Source organism: Procambarus clarkii, chromosome 33 (assembly GCF_040958095.1).
Source record: "Procambarus clarkii isolate CNS0578487 chromosome 33, FALCON_Pclarkii_2.0, whole genome shotgun sequence".
Taxonomy (NCBI): Eukaryota; Metazoa; Arthropoda; class Malacostraca; order Decapoda; family Cambaridae; genus Procambarus; species Procambarus clarkii.
The window spans coordinates 36703189-36720768 of NC_091182.1; the positions used below are offsets into that span (position 1 = coordinate 36703189).

At 47.5% G+C, this 17580-nt stretch overlaps 1 protein-coding gene across 1 annotated transcript in view; it reads right to left on the bottom strand.

Moving 5' to 3' along the window:
* The window catches only part of LOC123765218 (aminopeptidase NAALADL1), a 247305-nt gene that overhangs the window by 64430 nt on the left and 165295 nt on the right, over positions 1 to 17580 (bottom strand). The window contains exons 10-11 of the mRNA XM_045753697.2: positions 10474 to 10678; positions 2694 to 2794 (exon numbers count right to left, since the gene is read on the bottom strand). Of these exons, the coding sequence (XP_045609653.2) occupies positions 2694 to 2794; positions 10474 to 10678 (306 nt within the window). The remainder of the gene's footprint in view (positions 1 to 2693; positions 2795 to 10473; positions 10679 to 17580) is intronic.

Sequence of the window (17580 nt, forward strand, 5' to 3'; positions counted from 1 at the left end):
AACCATCCTCACCTGACTACTGGCAACCATCCACAGCTGACTACTGGCAACCATCCACAGCTGACTACTGGCAACCATCCTCACCTGACTACTGGCAACCATCCTCAGCTGCCTTACTGGCAACCATCCTCACCTGACTACTGGCAACCATCCACAGCTGACTACTGGCAACCATCCTCAGCTGACTACTGGCAACCATCCACAGCTGACTACTGGCAACCATCCTCACCTGACTACTGGCAACCATCCTCAGCTGCCTTACTGGCAACCATCCTCAGCTGACTACTGGCAACCATCCACAGCTGACTACTGGCAACCATCCTCAGCTGACTACTGGCAACCATCCACAGCGGCCTTACTGGCAACCATCCTCAGCTGACTACTGGCAACCATCCACAGCTGACTACTGGCAACCATCCACAGCTGACTACTGGCAACCATCCTCAGCTGCCTTACTGGCAACCATCCTCAGCTGACTACTGGCAACCATCCACAGCTGACTACTGGCAACCATCCTCAGCTGACTACTGACAACCATCCTCAGCTGCCTTACTGGCAACCATCCTCAGCTGACTACTGGCAACCATCCACAGCTGACTACTGGCAACCATCCTCAGCTGACTACTGACAACCATCCTCAGCTGCCTTACTGGCAACCATCCTCAGCTGACTACTGGCAACCATCCTCACCTGACTACTGGCAACCATCCTCAGCTGACTACTGGCAACCATCCACAGCTGACTACTGGCAACCATCCTCAGCTGACTGGTCAAAGAATACGCATTCACGTGGGATCAATCCCTCAGCATAATGGCAGCCAACATCCGGGGCGTCATTAGCACGCGGGACTTGTGATCCTGTGGTCCTGGGTTCGATCCCAGGCGCCGGCGAGAAACCATGGGCAGAGTTTCTTTCACCCCATGCCCCTGTTACCTAGCAGTAAAATAGGTACCTGGGTGTTAGTCAGCTGTCACGGGCTGCTTCCTGGGGGTGGAGGCCTGGTCGAGGACCGGGCCGCGGGGACACTAAAGCCCCGAAATCATCTCAAGATAACCTCAAGATAACCTGCCGCCTCTCACAGGCGTCACCCAATTGTTAACTTAATAACTTTAGTCTTCCCTACTGCAGAAGGCAGATGTGGTTTCGATCCACAAAGAGTCGTTCAATGTCTCTTGTTTTTCAGTAAGCACAGACCAGTGTCACTGCTTTTAATTACCGCCAAAATTCATGAGACATTTATCCTCTCGACAAATGACATAATGTTTTGATCATCAGTTACTATGTGGTCAACAATATGGTTTTGGAAATTATCGTTCCACCACCGATCTTTTTCTGGCTCTCTGCATCAGTCACTAGATGAGACAAAGATCAGCTGTATGCTTGCACATTGGATTACAAGCAAATTTTCAGGCACTGCATAACGAAGGCCCTATTTTAGAGCTAATGAGGAACTACCTTCAAGAACAAACTTAGAGCAAAATGGAGCAAAATTTGGAGGCCACTCAATTGGTGCCAGCGTACTGCTGGGTAGTGTCCTTGGCCCTTTGTTGTGAAATGATGTGTAACAGATCTGTAACAGATCATCAGTGATCTGTTACACCTCATTCCTAAAGCTCGGGACAATGCTAATGACTGTATTCTAACCTTTACCTACGGAATAGAAGAAATACCAACTACTATGAGGATCATTGATCATTTCTTGCAGCAATATCTTCCTGGGGCTGGAGATGGCAGATCTCGGCTGAGAAAATACAAGCAACTCGGACACCTATACAAATGTGAAGTTAAGATCTTGGGAATGAAGTTTGACTCTTCAATGACCGACATGCTGAACCAGGCAAGCAAGTTTGCTAATTAATTTAAAGCCATTTAGCACATCTCATACCTACTTGACAGCAACAGTTGCAAAACCTTGAATGAAGCACAAATTTCTTCCCATTGTTAGTGTGCACCGCTCTTCCGCTCTTCCGGATGGAACGGTCCCTATCATGTATCAGAATTCTGGATAAAGGAAGAGCCAAGCTAAAAGCCTCATATCTAGTACTGATCCACTCAGGATGAATTGGTCAAAGGACCCAAGTCTTCAACACCAGAGAACTGATGGCAGACTTACTTCCTCTGTGCAAGGCCAATTTCCTCAGCATTGCCTATCTGGGTCAACTTCATTAACAATCAGAAGTTGGCACCTACAACACAAGGCGATAAGCCAATAAAGAGAGATAAACAGTATTGTACAGATATATGTATTTATTATTCATTCATTATAAGTAAATAAACTTTCCTGGTTCTCTAGATGTGCTATGAGCCCAAAACTATTTATACAATTATGTAGAACCTATTCAATAAAATACAAGATATTTGCAATAAATTGTAATAGTGTATTATGACCCCCCCCCCCCCTGCAAGTGCCAGTGACAGACCCACCACCACTGCCCGGCCCCACAACAACAGGTGGGTATCTTACCCACTGTCCGGCCCCATATCAACAGATGGGTATCTTACCCACTGTCCGGCCCCATATCAACAGATGGGTATCTTACCCACTGTCCGGCCCCACAACAACAGGTGGGTATCTTACCCACTGTCCGGCCCCATATCAACAGATGGGTATCTTACCCACTGTCCGGCCCCATAACAATAGGTGGGTATCTTACCCACTGTCCGGCCCCACAACAACAGGTGGGTATCTTACCCACTGCTCGCCTGTGACCACAAAGTGGGCTGAGGGCACGCCCCGCTGGGCCGTGAAGCTCGCGAAGTCGCTCTCGCTGCCAAGATTACTGAAGTGGACATCTGAAAGCAAAAGTCTGAAATCATCATTCCACCTCACGCTGATTCTCATCAGGCAAATTCTACAGTACCAGTGATCACTGCTATCTCCAAGGGATATATACTTGGCTCTAAAAATTTCCTGGTTTACTAATGTAAACCAGGATACCCATAAATACAATACCTTGTACTAATGACAACTATTATCTCAAGCACAAACCGAAACATCCTAAAAGATACACTAAATACACAGAGATCACACTAACGTGATGCATCAAATGAACAAATCCACAAGGGCCGTGACGAGGATTCGAACCTGCGTCTAGGAGCATCCCAGACACTGTCTTAAACGACTGAGCTACGACAGGGTAAAAGGGTTGAAACCGAAATTCTATTGAACTTACTGGATCCCGTAGCCTCTCCGAGGCACAAACCAGGCTTTTACACAACCCCCCCCCCCCTGCACCCGAGCTATGTCAATAGGCCGTTCTCCCTCTTCGCCCTTACATCATCACACGTTCAAGTTCAGTAGAACTTCGGTTTCAACCCTTTTACCCTGTCGTAGCTCAGTCGATTAAGGCAGTGTCTGGGATGCTCCCAGACGCAGGTTCGAATCCTCGTCACTGCCCTTGTGGATTTGTTTATACGATAAATTAAATAGTTATTTACAAAAGATAGCGACTTACATACGCTAACTATAATCTTCTCTTACCTGTGAATATCATTACTTAAATGCATATGACAAAATAGACTAAGGCTCCAGAGACATTCAAAGTCCAAAGTTTACCCTCGTTACTCAGCCTTTGTTAATGCCATAGTTAATGTTCCCTCCAGCCTCCAACTACATATTCAGTATATAAAGATGACCACAATGTTGAGAAGTGCATTAATGTGTACAAGTATTCAATATCTCATAAGGTAATAAGTCACAAGAACGTAGCCTGATACATACACAGTGATCATCATTAATCCATTCTCACCCGTGTTCTCACCCGTGTTCTCACCCGTGTTCCCACCCGTGTTCTCACCCGTGTTCTCACCCGTGTTCTCACCCGTGTTCCCACCCGTGTTCTCACCCGTGTTCTCACCCGTGTTCTCACCCGTGTTCTCACCCGTGTTCCCACCCGTGTTCCCACCCGTGTTCTCACCCGTGTTCTCACCCGTGTTCCCACCCGTGTTCTCACCCGTGTTCTCACCCGTGTTCTCACCCGTGTTCTCACCCGTGTTCCCACCCGTGTTCCCACCCGTGTTCTCACCCGTGTTCCCACCCGTGTTCTCACCCGTGTTCCCACCCGTGTTCTCACCCGTGTTCCTACCCGTGTTCTCACCCGTGTTCTCACCCGTGTTCTCACCCGTGTTCTCACCCGTGTTCTCACCCGTGTTCCCACCCGTGTTCTCACCCGTGTTCTCACCCGTGTTCCCACCCGTGTTCTCACCCGTTTTCTCACCCGTGTTCTCACCCGTGTTCTCACCCGTGTTCTCACCCGTGTTCTCACCCGTGTTCTCAACCGTGTTCCTACCCGTGTTCTCACCCGTTTTCTTACCCGTGTTCTCACCCGTGTTCTCACCCGTGTTCCCACCCGTGTTCTCACCCGTGTTCCCACCCGTGTTCCCACCCGTGTTCTCACCCGTGTTCTCACCCGTGTTCTCACCCGTGTTCTCACCCGTGTTCCCACCCGTGTTCTCACCCGTGTTCCCACCCGTGTTCCCACCCGTGTTCTCACCCGTGTTCTCACCCGTGTTCTCACCCGTGTTCTCACCCGTGTTCTCACCCGTGTATCTCTGAACGTCAGCCCCGTATTTCAGCACAAGAATAGGAGTAGTTAAGCACTTAACGCCAGTTGAAAAGAAACGGAAGATTATCATGAATGGTATTCGGCAAAATAATAATTTAGAAGTAAGATCATGTACAAAGGACAGGAAAAACATCCTGGTGGATTGCGTGATTCGTTGACACAGGAGATGGCGAGAGGGTTTGTATTGACGGGAAGACTGGTTGAAGACGTGCAGAAGATGCTTTTAAGAAGGTGGAGCGAGAACCACAAGGAATCGGGAAAATTTATACTGAAAGCCTACCTATCTTGTCAGAGGGAGGAAGTAGACACGGGTTGTGCATAAGTGTTACCTTCCGTGGGGTGCAAGACGTGCCTGCTGTCTTCTTCCTTTTGCCTGACAGATGCCTAGACTATAAGAAGCTAGCAGAGCTGATAGAATTAGTTATACCTTGAAATGCATCAGAGCGAGGACGAGTAATATAAAGTCCACTACGGGCTCACCATAGCCCGTGCTGCTTGCCCCGCTCCTGTGCCAGGTAAGTCCACTACGGGCTCATCATAGCCCGTGCTGCTTGCCCCGCTCCTGTGCCAGGTAAGTCCACTACGGGCTCATCATAGCCCGTGCTGCTTGCCCCGCTCCTGTGCCAGGTAAGTCCACTACGGGCTCACCATAGCCCGTGCTACTTGCCCCGCTCCTGTGCCAGGTAAGTCCACTACGGGCTCACCATAGCCCGTGCTGCTTGCCCCGCTCCTGTGCCAGGTAAGTCCACTACGGGCTCACCATAGCCCGTGCTGCTTGGAACTTTTTCTTCCAAGTAACGAATCTTAACAAGAACAACAACAACAAGAGAGGACGAGTAGTGTACATGTAGATGGGGTCTCCACAGACATATAAGAAAAACACTGCTGCGACGAGAGGTGGTGGTAGCTGGTGAAGGCTGGCCAATCCTAGGTAAGGTCAATAATAATATTAATGGTAAGGTATTCAGAACATTTTATGGTAGAGTTGTTACGATAAGGGAGAGCGGTGATACAGAGGACCAAGATGGCGAAAGTAGCGAGCAGAACATAAACTGGTCAGTCAAGCTTATACCGGGGATCAGAGGATATCCTGCATTTGTAGTGTTTCCTTCTGGATAAGAAAATATTATAAATGAATTGCCAACGAATATTAGCTGTTCAGTGGGATAGTTGCCATATGAATTGGAGTAGAGGAGATAAGTCACCACCGTTAGTACAGGGACTTAAACCAAGGCAGACAGGTGTTGCATGACTCAATAAAATACAAACTGGACAAAACAGAGCTGAACTCGGACACACCATATCCATATGTCTAAGTGGAATAGCACTGAAATGGGTAAAGTAGAAATTCCTTAACACAAGTGGTTGAACCTTGAAGAATCCCAAAGATGGAAAGATATAATATAAAAGTGGTTTCAGCATTATTTAAGTTCTTTGAGGGTTTTCCACATGGAGCCGGTTATGAGTGACGACAGAAACAGGGTAATCAGGACATTCCATAATGTCATGCCGGCAAGACATTTAAAGTCACGTCCACAGCACAAAATAAGATTGGAAGACCATCCACAAGCTGTAGACATATCCCTTGGTGATTGGACTGGACTTATATAATATGGGCATCAGTATGTTGTTACCAGAATTAAAGAGCTTCACATCTCATGTGTGAATCCATGAGGTTCACATAGGAAACGATTTTTTTACTTTCTTTTAACTTAAGTCTCATTAATCCAAGTTGCTGCAGACTTGATGATTGGACTGGACTTATATAATATGGGCATCAGTATATTGTTAACAGACGTTACATTCGATGTCATGGATGTTTCTTCTGAGAGATTCAAGTGCATATATTAATCCACGTCTTGGACGTCCGATAAGATATCGTGGCATGTTTCAATATTGGAATTCATTTTATATTTTGTGATTTATCTGCTGGCTATGTTGAGAAAGAGGGGAATGTTTGTTCATGTATCTACCAGCATACCAGTTGATGTGTTTGGCCCCTAAGCCAAATAGTAGGATGCAGGTGAGGAAGTCAAAAGAGGGATCTGGGAGTTGACAAATAAGAACGTTCATGAGAGTCGGTTAATAAAGCAACCAATCCTCCTGATACAACGTCACATTTGGACGTATACTCTACCTAAGGCCAAAAATTATCGTACTAGAAAATGATAGCGGCTCACGAAATTGGCATACTGTCCCGTTTTCTGTTTGGGGTCCTCTGGTAGGGAAGGATAAGGGCACTTTAGAACGGCAGTTTCTTAGAGCTGGGAAACCTTAGGAGGACTGGATGAAGCAGGCAAGGAATCGGAACCTTCACCTGGGGTGGGGGGGAGGGGAAGACTGGTCATTCTCTACATGAACGTCAGGTAATAAAAATCCCTAAACAATCTTCCTAGCTTTATTGGTTCAGGTTCGAGCCTCTTATAGGAAAACATGATAGGGGGATTGATCCTTGATTCGTTGCCTTTCTCACCCTGCAGTGATAGGTGGTGTTACCGTGCCTGGCAGGTCATGCATGGAAAAGTAGTGGTATTAGGAATAAGCTGAGCTATGGGAAGGGAGCACTATAAGTCTGGGCCTGGGTACCATCCACGAGCTAGCATACACCCTGGTCATGTCAAAGTTGCTCTCACTCAAACGTGTTCTTCTCTGGTTTCTATTCATGCCATCATTTTCATGTCAGATGCACCTAAGTAGGATAAGAATATATGTAATTCTGATGTTGACCAGACCAAACACTAGAAGGTGAAGGAGACGACGACGTTTCGGTCCGTCCTGGACCATTCTCAAGTTGATTGTCTTGAGAATGGATTGGACTGGACCATTCCCATTCTTGGCCAAGTCCAATCGACTTGAGAATGGTCCAGAACAGACCGAAACGTCGTCGTCCCTTCACCTTCTAGTGTGTGGTCTGGTCAACATACTTCAGCCACGTTATTGTGACTCATCGCCTGCACGTTATCTTGACAGTGATGTGGAAGAACTCAGGAGGGGGGGGACTTTCCTGGTTATCTTATCTTGAGGTTATCTTGAGATGATTTCGGGGCTTTTTAGTGTCCCCGCGGCCCGGTCCTCGACCAGGCCTCCACCCCCAGGAAGCAGCCCGTGACAGCTGACTAACACCCAGGTACCTATTTTACTGCTAGGTAACAGGGGCATAGGGTGAAATAAACTTTGCCCATTGTTTCTCGCCGGCGTCCGGGATCGAACCCGGGACCACAGGATTACAAGTCCAGTGTGCTGTCCGCTCGACCGACCGGCTCCCATGTTGCTCGGTACTCGATTGTAACACTGTAAAAGTGTTTGGTTTAGTTTAATACATACATAGAGTACATGAGTCACAGACAAGGATCTGAGAGGCGCCAGTTGTCTGCCTGAAACTCACACCTCAAAGCGTTAATGACCCCAAGTGACCTGAGGTCAGATCATGCGAATTTCACCTTGCTTCTGATAATCTCTTAGTTGGAGCCTGGTAGCCTTCAAACTTGCCGACGTTTAAGGAGTGGCTTGGTAGTGCCGGAGGCTATCTACGTGTGGGCGGAGTTAGCTACTAGGTTCCCCAATATAAACTCGAAGAGCTATCGAGCATGAAGGATTAAATCAAGAGAACAGCAGACGAGCAGAGCAGAGGAGACGGCCCTAGCAGGGAGGCTGTCGGCCGGCAGGACGGGAGTCTCTGTCAACTACAGACCCCCCCCCTCTCTATTCAACTTAGACTCAGTCCTCGGTGAGTGAACATTAAGGTGACTTGTCGTGTTTTACAAGTGTTGTGTGACGATCAGGGGCAGTCAATTGTAGTGTTCTCAGATTCTTGGAGGATGACTCACTTTGAATATTAATCTTTAACATTTTAATTGGATTGCTTAAGTTATGATATTTATCATGAAAAATATAATTGTTGAATTTATTATTTAAATGGTCTTTCACTGTGTCCCTAGAGTTGAGTTGAGGTGAGAAAGCCTCGGGGATTATTGGTTCCCTGATTTTAATGAGTACATGGTACAGAGGGAACATACTAATAATGAACTCATGATAACATCTTTTGAGAATGTTGTGATACAGGCAAGTTCCATTCCTTGTCTTGTATGTAATGATCATGAATGGATGGTGGCAGCATTTCGTCTTCTACTATCTACTCTTCTACTTCTACTATCTACTCTTCTACTTCTACCTATCTACACCTCTCCCTCCACCCCCTCTCTAAACTCTCACTTTCAACTAATGACCCTCCTCGCTCCTCCCACCTCTCTACCTCTCACCCCAAACCCTCACTAATTACTTCACTTTTCATTTCTTTCCTTTCGTTTCCTCTTATACGTTTGTGGCAATGATTCTGTATTCTAGAGTTCTCTCTAGAGTTTCGGGTAACTGACCAGTTACGGCGCCTTGTAGTCTTAGCACCTAGGTAGTCAAATACCTAGGTTACAAGGTGTTGAACGAGAGAGGTTGCCTTAGGAACTCTGGAGGGTGCTCTAGAATAGTTAGCTAACTGGGGACGGGATAACGGACTAGAGAGAGCTGTTTCCCCCGGCCTCGTTAGCTAACTGGGGGGTGGAATAATGGACAAGATAGAGCTATTTCCCCCACCCCCCGTTACACGATGTTGCTGTGGAAATGGAACAAGAAGGTAGAAGTGACAGCCAGTCAGCAGGAGAACATAGCAAGACCTTACACAAGATGCTGTGATTAAGCCTATGAGGCCACTTGCAGACTAGGAAGGAAGGGAACTATCAGGAGAAGTGCCAAGTCATTACGAGCCAATGAGCGCACTACCTGTCGACCTGGGGGTCAGATTCACGAAGCAGTTACGCAAGCACTTACGAACGTGTACATCTTTCCTCAATCTTTGACGGCTTTGGTTACATTTATTAAACAGTTTTACAAGCATGAAAACTTGCCAATCAACTGTTGTTATTGTTATAAACAGCCTCTTGGTGCTTCGGAGCTCATTAACTCTTTAACAATTGGAAACAAAGCCGCCAAAGATTGAGAAAAGGTGTGCAGGTTCGTAAGTGCTTGCGTAACTGCTTCGTGAATCTGGCCCCTGAGCAGCACAACCTTACTACATCTAATTACCTAATAGTAATTGGAAGGAATTACTTCATATGTTATAAGAATTATGAAATATAATGAATACATTACAAAGAAAGGTTTGTAGATATCTAACACCAAATTACACGCGTGGTGTAGTGGTAAGACACTCGCCTGGCGTTTCGCGAGCTCTTTGTACTGGGTTCGTATCCTGGCCGGGGAGGAGTTACTGGGCGCCAATCTTTAACTGTAGCCTCAGTTTACCCAACAGTAAAATAGGTACCAAGTTGCTAAACGATTTGGCGGGTGGTATTCTGGGGGAACATAGGATTAAGGACCGGAAACGCTACGTGTGGTGGTGGCTGTACATGCAAGAACTCTTGTATAAAAAATATATATATGATTTGTCAGACGACCCAACTAATTTGAAAAAACAAGGTGGTGACTAGAGGCGTGGTGTGGGGGAGCCCAGGAGCTACACTCAACTGGAAGTTCATCTAAGCAAACAAAGAGACTGTTGATGACTGGAGTTACAAGGCCGACTGACTGGTCAGATCTGAGGTACAAACCTTTCAAGTTTGTGCCAAGAAACATACTTTATCTACAAACTTTTCTTTGTAATGTCTTCGTTATATTTCATAATTCTTATAACATATGAAGTAACTCCTTCAGATTAATATAATATAATGCAGGTACAGTGTCCCACAGAAACCATCGTCCACACGCTGGTGTCCAAGACACCAACATTGAGAATGAATAAGAGAATATTATAGATTTTGTACAACTTGGTGATGGACGCACCGAAACTTGGCCCACTCACGACACTTGCTGACGTGCGGGTTAGTGTCTAATCATGGATGATGTTGAGGCACTCACCGGTTCTCAGCAGCGGGTCTGACATCCGCCATCCATCGCGTACATTCACAGCTTCCCCCATGGGCCACATCACCTGCGTGGCTGCCTCCCTGATGGCCTGGCGCAGTACTGGGGAAGCCATCACCCGCAGGCAGCCTGTCCCTCGCAGCATCTCGTCCATATTGAGGTAGGCCAACATGGTCGTGTCCACCCACCACGAGTACTTCTGTACACCACAATCAAGAAAATACAATTTGGATGTAAGTTAATAAAGGTTATTTGGCCGGAGCAATATCCCGTCTTACTAGTCTATTGGAAACAATTTACCCATCCTCCAGTAAGGGAATTACTCAAATACACAACAACTGCAATAAGTTATTTATAGGCCTGTGTCAGTTTTCTCTTTAACAGGCATTCTTTTTCCTTAATTATTACAATTTCCTGATAGCAATTCTTATATCAATCAAAAATGTTGACAGTTGGTTATGATTGTGTAGTGTTATCATGAGGCATAAACCATTTGGTGTTGGTGGTGTTGGTGAAGTGTTGGTGTGACATTGTCCAGGTGTAGGAGCCAGCCTTTGTGGTGGTGTTGGTGAAGTGTTGGTGTGACATTGTCCAGCTGTAGGAGCCAGCCTTTGTGGTGGTGTTGGTGAAGTGTTGGTGTGACATTGTCCAGGTGTAGGAGCCAGCCTTTGTGGTGGTGTTGGTGAAGTGTTGGTGTGACATTGTCCAGCTGTAGGAGCCAGCCTTTGTGGTGGTGTTGGTGAAGTGTTGGTGTGACATTGTCCAGGTGTAGGAGCCTGCCTTTGTGGTGGTGTTGGTGAAGTGTTGGTGTGACATTGTCCAGGTGTAGGAGCCTGCCTTTGTGGTGGTGTTGGTGAAGTGTTGGTGTGACATTGTCCAGGTGTAGGACCCAGCCTTTGTGGTGGTGTTGGTGAAGTGTTGGTGAAGTATTGGTGTGACATTGTCCAGCTGTAGGAGCCAGCCTTTGTGGTGGTGTTGGTGAAGTGTTGGTGTGACATTGTCCAGGTGTAGGAGCCAGCCTTTGTGGTGGTGTTGGTGAAGTGTTGGTGTGACATTGTCCAGGTGTAGGAGCCAGCCTTTGTGGTGGTGATCCTGGACGGGTCCCGCCACCCGGGCCAAACCTCAACACTTCCAAGCTAACTATATTTCCTCCATCTCTGATAGTCATCTAGCCCATCACTCTTTACACAGATTAAACCATCTTTTATAGACCTTAGTCTTGGTTGCTTGGTGCTTTTCCTGATTGTTTCCTCTGCCCAATAGATATTTCCAGAGGAAAGATGAGTAAGATTATTATTGTGGTGGTGTTAGTGGTGGGGATGATGGGAAAATGTGCCCAGTGGCAAATGGCCGGGGAATCATAGAGCAGGAACCAACTGCTCCAGCTGCGGCAGTAGGTGAAGGACTACCAAGAGGACAACACTGGAGTAGGAGGCCAGGCGCGGCAGGTGGCTGTCGATCTCAACCTGCTCCCACCTCTGCCCACTTGTGACCCTTCACTCCTACAGGACCAACGGCTAGACTCCCTCCTGGACCACCTGCCTCTAGTGGGCACACACCGTCGGCAACAACACACACGCATGCAGGTGGAGGGCCTCAAGGCCTTCCTGCTGCAGGTGGGAGAGGAGCCCAAGACCCAGTCTCCCGAAGGATGGTTCACCTGGAAAATAGCAGTGATTTTCGTCTCTGTGCTTCTCTATCTGTGCCTTAACAGTGGGTCAGGCGGACACTCTACGCCCACTCTAGTAGGGAGTACTACTTCCACGGAGCTAAATCTCTCTCCCACGAAGCCTCATCACACACCCTCACATACCGTTAAAACCCAAAAACACACCGGTGCTACACCCACAACAACAACAAAATCAACAAAAGCAACAACAACAGCAACAACAACAACAAGGACAAACAAAGGCTTAAACAAAACGATTATGTCGTGGATAACCTGCCCCAGAAAGTTTTAGGGAGCAATTATTGGCCTTAAAGGAAAAAGAATCTAAGATCTTGAGGTCCAATTCAACGTAAATATCTGGCTCAATTGGTGTGAAGGGAGAGCAGAGATCTATGGGTATGATGCGGCAAACATCGAGAGGTGCGAAGACGCCCTCCTCCAGATAATGAAGAGCGGCGCAAAATGAGACTAGGCCTACCTCGGACAACGGGAGTGGTAGTCCTGTTGTTGACAGCGGGAGTGGTAGTCCCGTTGTTGACAGTGGGAGTGGTAGTCCCGTTGTTGACAGCGGGAGTGGTAGTCCCGTTGTTGACAACGGGAGTGGAAGTCCCGTTGTTGACAGCGGGAGTGGTAGTCCCGTTGTTGACAGCGGGAGTGGTAGTCCCGTTGTTGACAGCGGGAGTGGTAGTCCCGTTGTTGACAGTGGGAGTGGTAGTCCCGTTGTTGACAGCGGGAGTGGTAGTCCCGTTGTTGACAGCGGGAGTGGTAGTCCCGTTGTTGACAACGGGAGTGGAAGTCCCGTTGTTGACAGCGGGAGTGGTAGTCCCGTTGTTGACAGCGGGAGTGGTAGTCCCGTTGTTGACAGCGGGAGTGGTAGTCCCGTTGTTGACAGCGGGAGTGGTAGTCCCGTTGTTGACAGTGGGAGTGGTAGTCCCGTTGTTGACAGCGGGAGTGGTAGTCCCGTTGTTGACAGCGGGAGTGGTAGTCCCGTTGTTGACAACGGGAGTGGAAGTCCCGTTGTTGACAGCGGGAGTGGTAGTCCCGTTGTTGACAGCGGGAGTGGTAGTCCCGTTGTTGACAGCGGGAGTGGTAGTCCCGTTGTTGACAGCGGGAGTGGTAGTCCCGTTGTTGACAGCGGGAGTGGTAGTCCCGTTGTTGACAGCGGGAGTGGTAGTCCCGTTGTTGACAGTGGGAGTGGTAGTCCCGTTGTTGACAGTGGGAGTGGTAGTCCCGTTGTTGACAGTGGGAGTGGTAGTCCCGTTGTTGACAGTGGGAGTGGTAGTCCCGTTGTTGACAGCGGGAGTGGTAGTCCCGTTGTTGACAGCGGGAGTGGTAGTCCCGTTGTTGACAGTGGGAGTGGTAGTCCCGTTGTTGACAGCGGGAGTGGTAGTCCCGTTGTTGACAGCGGGAGTGGTAGTCCCGTTGTTGACAGCGGGAGTGGTAGTCCCGTTGTTGACAGCGGGAGTGGTAGTCCCGTTGTTGACAGCGGGAGTGGTAGTCCCGATGTTGATAGCGGGAGTGGTAGTCCCGTTGTTGACAGCGGGAGTGGTAGTCCCGTTGTTGACAGCAGGAGTGGTAGCAACGCTACGTGTCCTGTTGTTGGCAACGGGAGTGGTGTGTGTGTGTGTGTGTGTTTACCTAATTGTGCTTGCGGGGGATGAGCTCTGGCTCTATGGTCCTGCCTCTCAACCGTCAAGCACAGGTGTACAGATTCCTGAGCCTATTGGGCTCTATCATATCTACACTTGAAGCTGTGTATGGAGTCACCCTCCATCACATCACTTCCTAATGCATTCCATTTGTCTACTACTCTGACACGGATTATTTTTTTATAACGTCACAATTTGGGCACTCAATTTCCACCTGTGGCCCCTAGTGCGTGTGCCCCTTGTAGTAAATAGCCTGTCTTTATCTACCCTATCAATTCCTCTTAGAATCTTGTATGTGGTGATCATGTCCTCTCTAACTCTCCTGTCTCCCAGTAACGTGAGGTTTAATTCCCGTAGTCTCTCCTCGTAGCTCATACCCCTCAGTTCGGATACTAGTCTGGTGGCAAACCTTTGAACCTTTTCCAGTTTAGTCTTATGCTTGACTAAATATGGACTCCATGCTGGAGCCGCATACTCCAGGATTGGTCTGACATATGTGGTATACAAAGTTCTGAAAGATTCCTTACACAAGTTTCTAAAGGCCGTTCTTATGCTAGCCAACCTGGCATATGCCACTGATGTTATCCTCTTGATATGAGCTTCAGGGGACAGGTCTGGCGTGATATCAACTCCCAGGTCTCTCTCTCTCTCTCTCTCTGACTCCTGAAGTATCTCCTTATCTGGTTGCCTGCTCCCTACACCTATCTTCATTACATTGCATTTGCTTGGGTTAAACTCTAACAACCATTTGTTCGACCATTCCTGCAGCTTGTCCAGGTCGTCTTGAAGCCTCAAGCTGTCCTCCTCTGTCCTAATCCTTCTCATAATTTTTGCGTCTTCAGCAAACATTGAGAGGAATGAGTCTATACCCTCTGGGAGATCATTTACATATATCAGAAACATATATCATATATCAGTGTGTGTGTCTGTGTGTGTGTGTGTGCTCACCTATTTTTGTCTGCAGGATCGAGCATTGACTCTTGGATCCCGCTTTTCGAGCATCGGTTGTTTACAGCAATGACTCCGGTCCTATTTCCCTATCATACCTGGTTTTAAAATTATAAATAGTATTTGCTTCCACAACCTGTTCCTTAAGAGCATTACATTATTTCACTACTTTCACGCTAAAAGAAAACTTCCTAACATCTCTGTGACTCATCTGAGTTTCCACCTTCCACCCATGGCCCCTCGTTCTGTTACTATTCCCTGTGAACATTTCGTCTATATCCACTCTGTCAACCCTCCCTGAATATTTTATACGTTCTTATCATGTCCCCCTCTCCTTTCTTTTTTCAAGTGTCGTAAGGCACAGTTCCTTCAGGCGCTCCTCATACCCCGTCCCTCGTAACTCTGGGACGAGTCTCGTTACAAACCTCTGAACCTTTTCCAGTTTCATTATATGCTTCTTCAGATGGGACTCCATGATGAGGCAGCACATTCTAAGACTGTCCTCACGTAGGCAGTGTAAAGCGCCCTAAATGCCTCCTTACTTAGGTTTCTGAATGATGTTCTAACTTTTGCCAGTGTAGAGTACGCTGCTGTCATTATCCTGTTTATATGTGCCACAGAAGATAGATTAGGTGTTACGTCCACGCCCAGGTCTCTTTCTCGCGTTGTCACAGGTAGGCAGTTCGCCTTCATTGTGTACTGTCCCTTTGGTCTCCTAGCACCTAGTCCCATTTACATAACTTTACATTTCCTCGTGTTGAACTCCAGTAGCCATTTATCTGACCATCTCTGCAACCTGTTCAGGTCCTCTTGGAGTATCCTGCAATCCTCATCTGTCACAACTCTTCTCATCAACTTTGCGTCATCCGCGAACATCGACATGTAGGACTCTACTCCTGTAAACATGTCGTTAACATATATTAGAAATATAATTGGTCCCAGCACCGATCCTTGAGGTACTCCACTCGTTACTGTTCGCCAGTCCGACTTCTCGCCCCTTACCGTAACTCTTTGGCTCCTTCCTGTTAGGTAGTTCCTTATCCATGCTAGGGCCTTTCCTCTCACCCCCGCCTGCCTCTCGAGATTGAACAGAAGTCTCATGTGCGGTACTGAATCAAAGGCTGTTAGATTTGTTCAAACACATAACGTTCTCCAAGTGTGCAACTAGTCGTAGCCTAATTATTCTTTTAAGCATTTTACAGGGGATACTTGTCAGTGATACAGGTCTATAGTTAAGAGCTTCCTCCCTATCGCGTGTCTTCTTCCAGCAACTGGACAATTCTTCCGACATAAGTGACTCCTTAAAGATCATTGCCAGAGGCACGCTGAGGGCCTGCACTGCCTCGTTTAGTATCCACGGTGATACTTTGTCTGGTCCAACCGCTTTATTTACATCCAGTGTTGTCAACTGTTGCATTACCTCCTCTGCTGTCACCTCTATATCTGATAGTCTAGGGCAATCTCTTTTAACAATGGGAGCCGCTCAGGCTCGACTGTGAACACCTGAGTGTATGTGTGTGTGTGTGTTCCTACTCGGTTGTGGGAACACACACACACACACACACACACACACACACACACACACACACACACACACACACACACACACACACACACACACACACACACACACACACACACACACGCCCCTCCCTAAAGTGTCATTGAATAAAGTACACCTCATACACCCATCACTGTACTCCTTATACACCCATCACTGTACTCCTTATACACCCATCACTGTACACCTCATACACCCATCACTGTACACCTCATACACCCATCACTGTACTCCTTATACACCCATCACTGTACTCCTTATACACCCATCACTGTACACATCATACACCCATCACTGTACACCTCATACACCCATCACTGTACACATCATACACCCATCACTGTACACCTCATACACCCATCACTGTACACCTCATACACCCATCACTGTACACATCATACACCCATCACCGTACACCTCATACACCCATCACTGTACACATCATACACCCATCACCGTACACCTCATACACCCATCACTGTACACATCACACACCCATCACTGTACACATCATACACCCATCACTGTACACCTCATACACCCATCACTGTACACCTCATACACCCATCACCGTACACCTCATACACCCATCACTGTACACATCATACACCCATCACTGTACACCTCATACACCCATCACCGTACACCTCATACACCCATCACTGTACACCTCATACACCCATCACTGTACACATCATACACCCATCACTGTACACCTCATACACCCATCACTGTACACCTCATACACCCATCACTGTACACCTCATACACCCATCACTGTACACATCATACACCCATCACTGTACACATCATACACCCATCACTGTACACATCATACACCCATCACTGTACACCTCATACACCCATCACTGTACACATCATACACCCATCACTGTACACCTCATACACCCATCACTGTACACCTCATACACTCATCACCGTACACCTCATACACCCATCACTGTACACATCATACACCCATCACTGTACACCTCATACACCCATCACCGTACACCTCATACACCCATCACTGTACACCTCATTCACCCATCACTGTACACCTCACACACCCATCACTGTACACCTCACACACCCATCACTGTACACCTCATACACCCATCACTGTACACCTCATACACCCATCACCGTACACCTCATACACCCATCACTGTACACCTCATACACCCATCACTGTACACCTCTTACACCCATCACTGTACACCTCATACACCCATCACTGTGCACCTCATACACCCATCACTGTACACCTCATA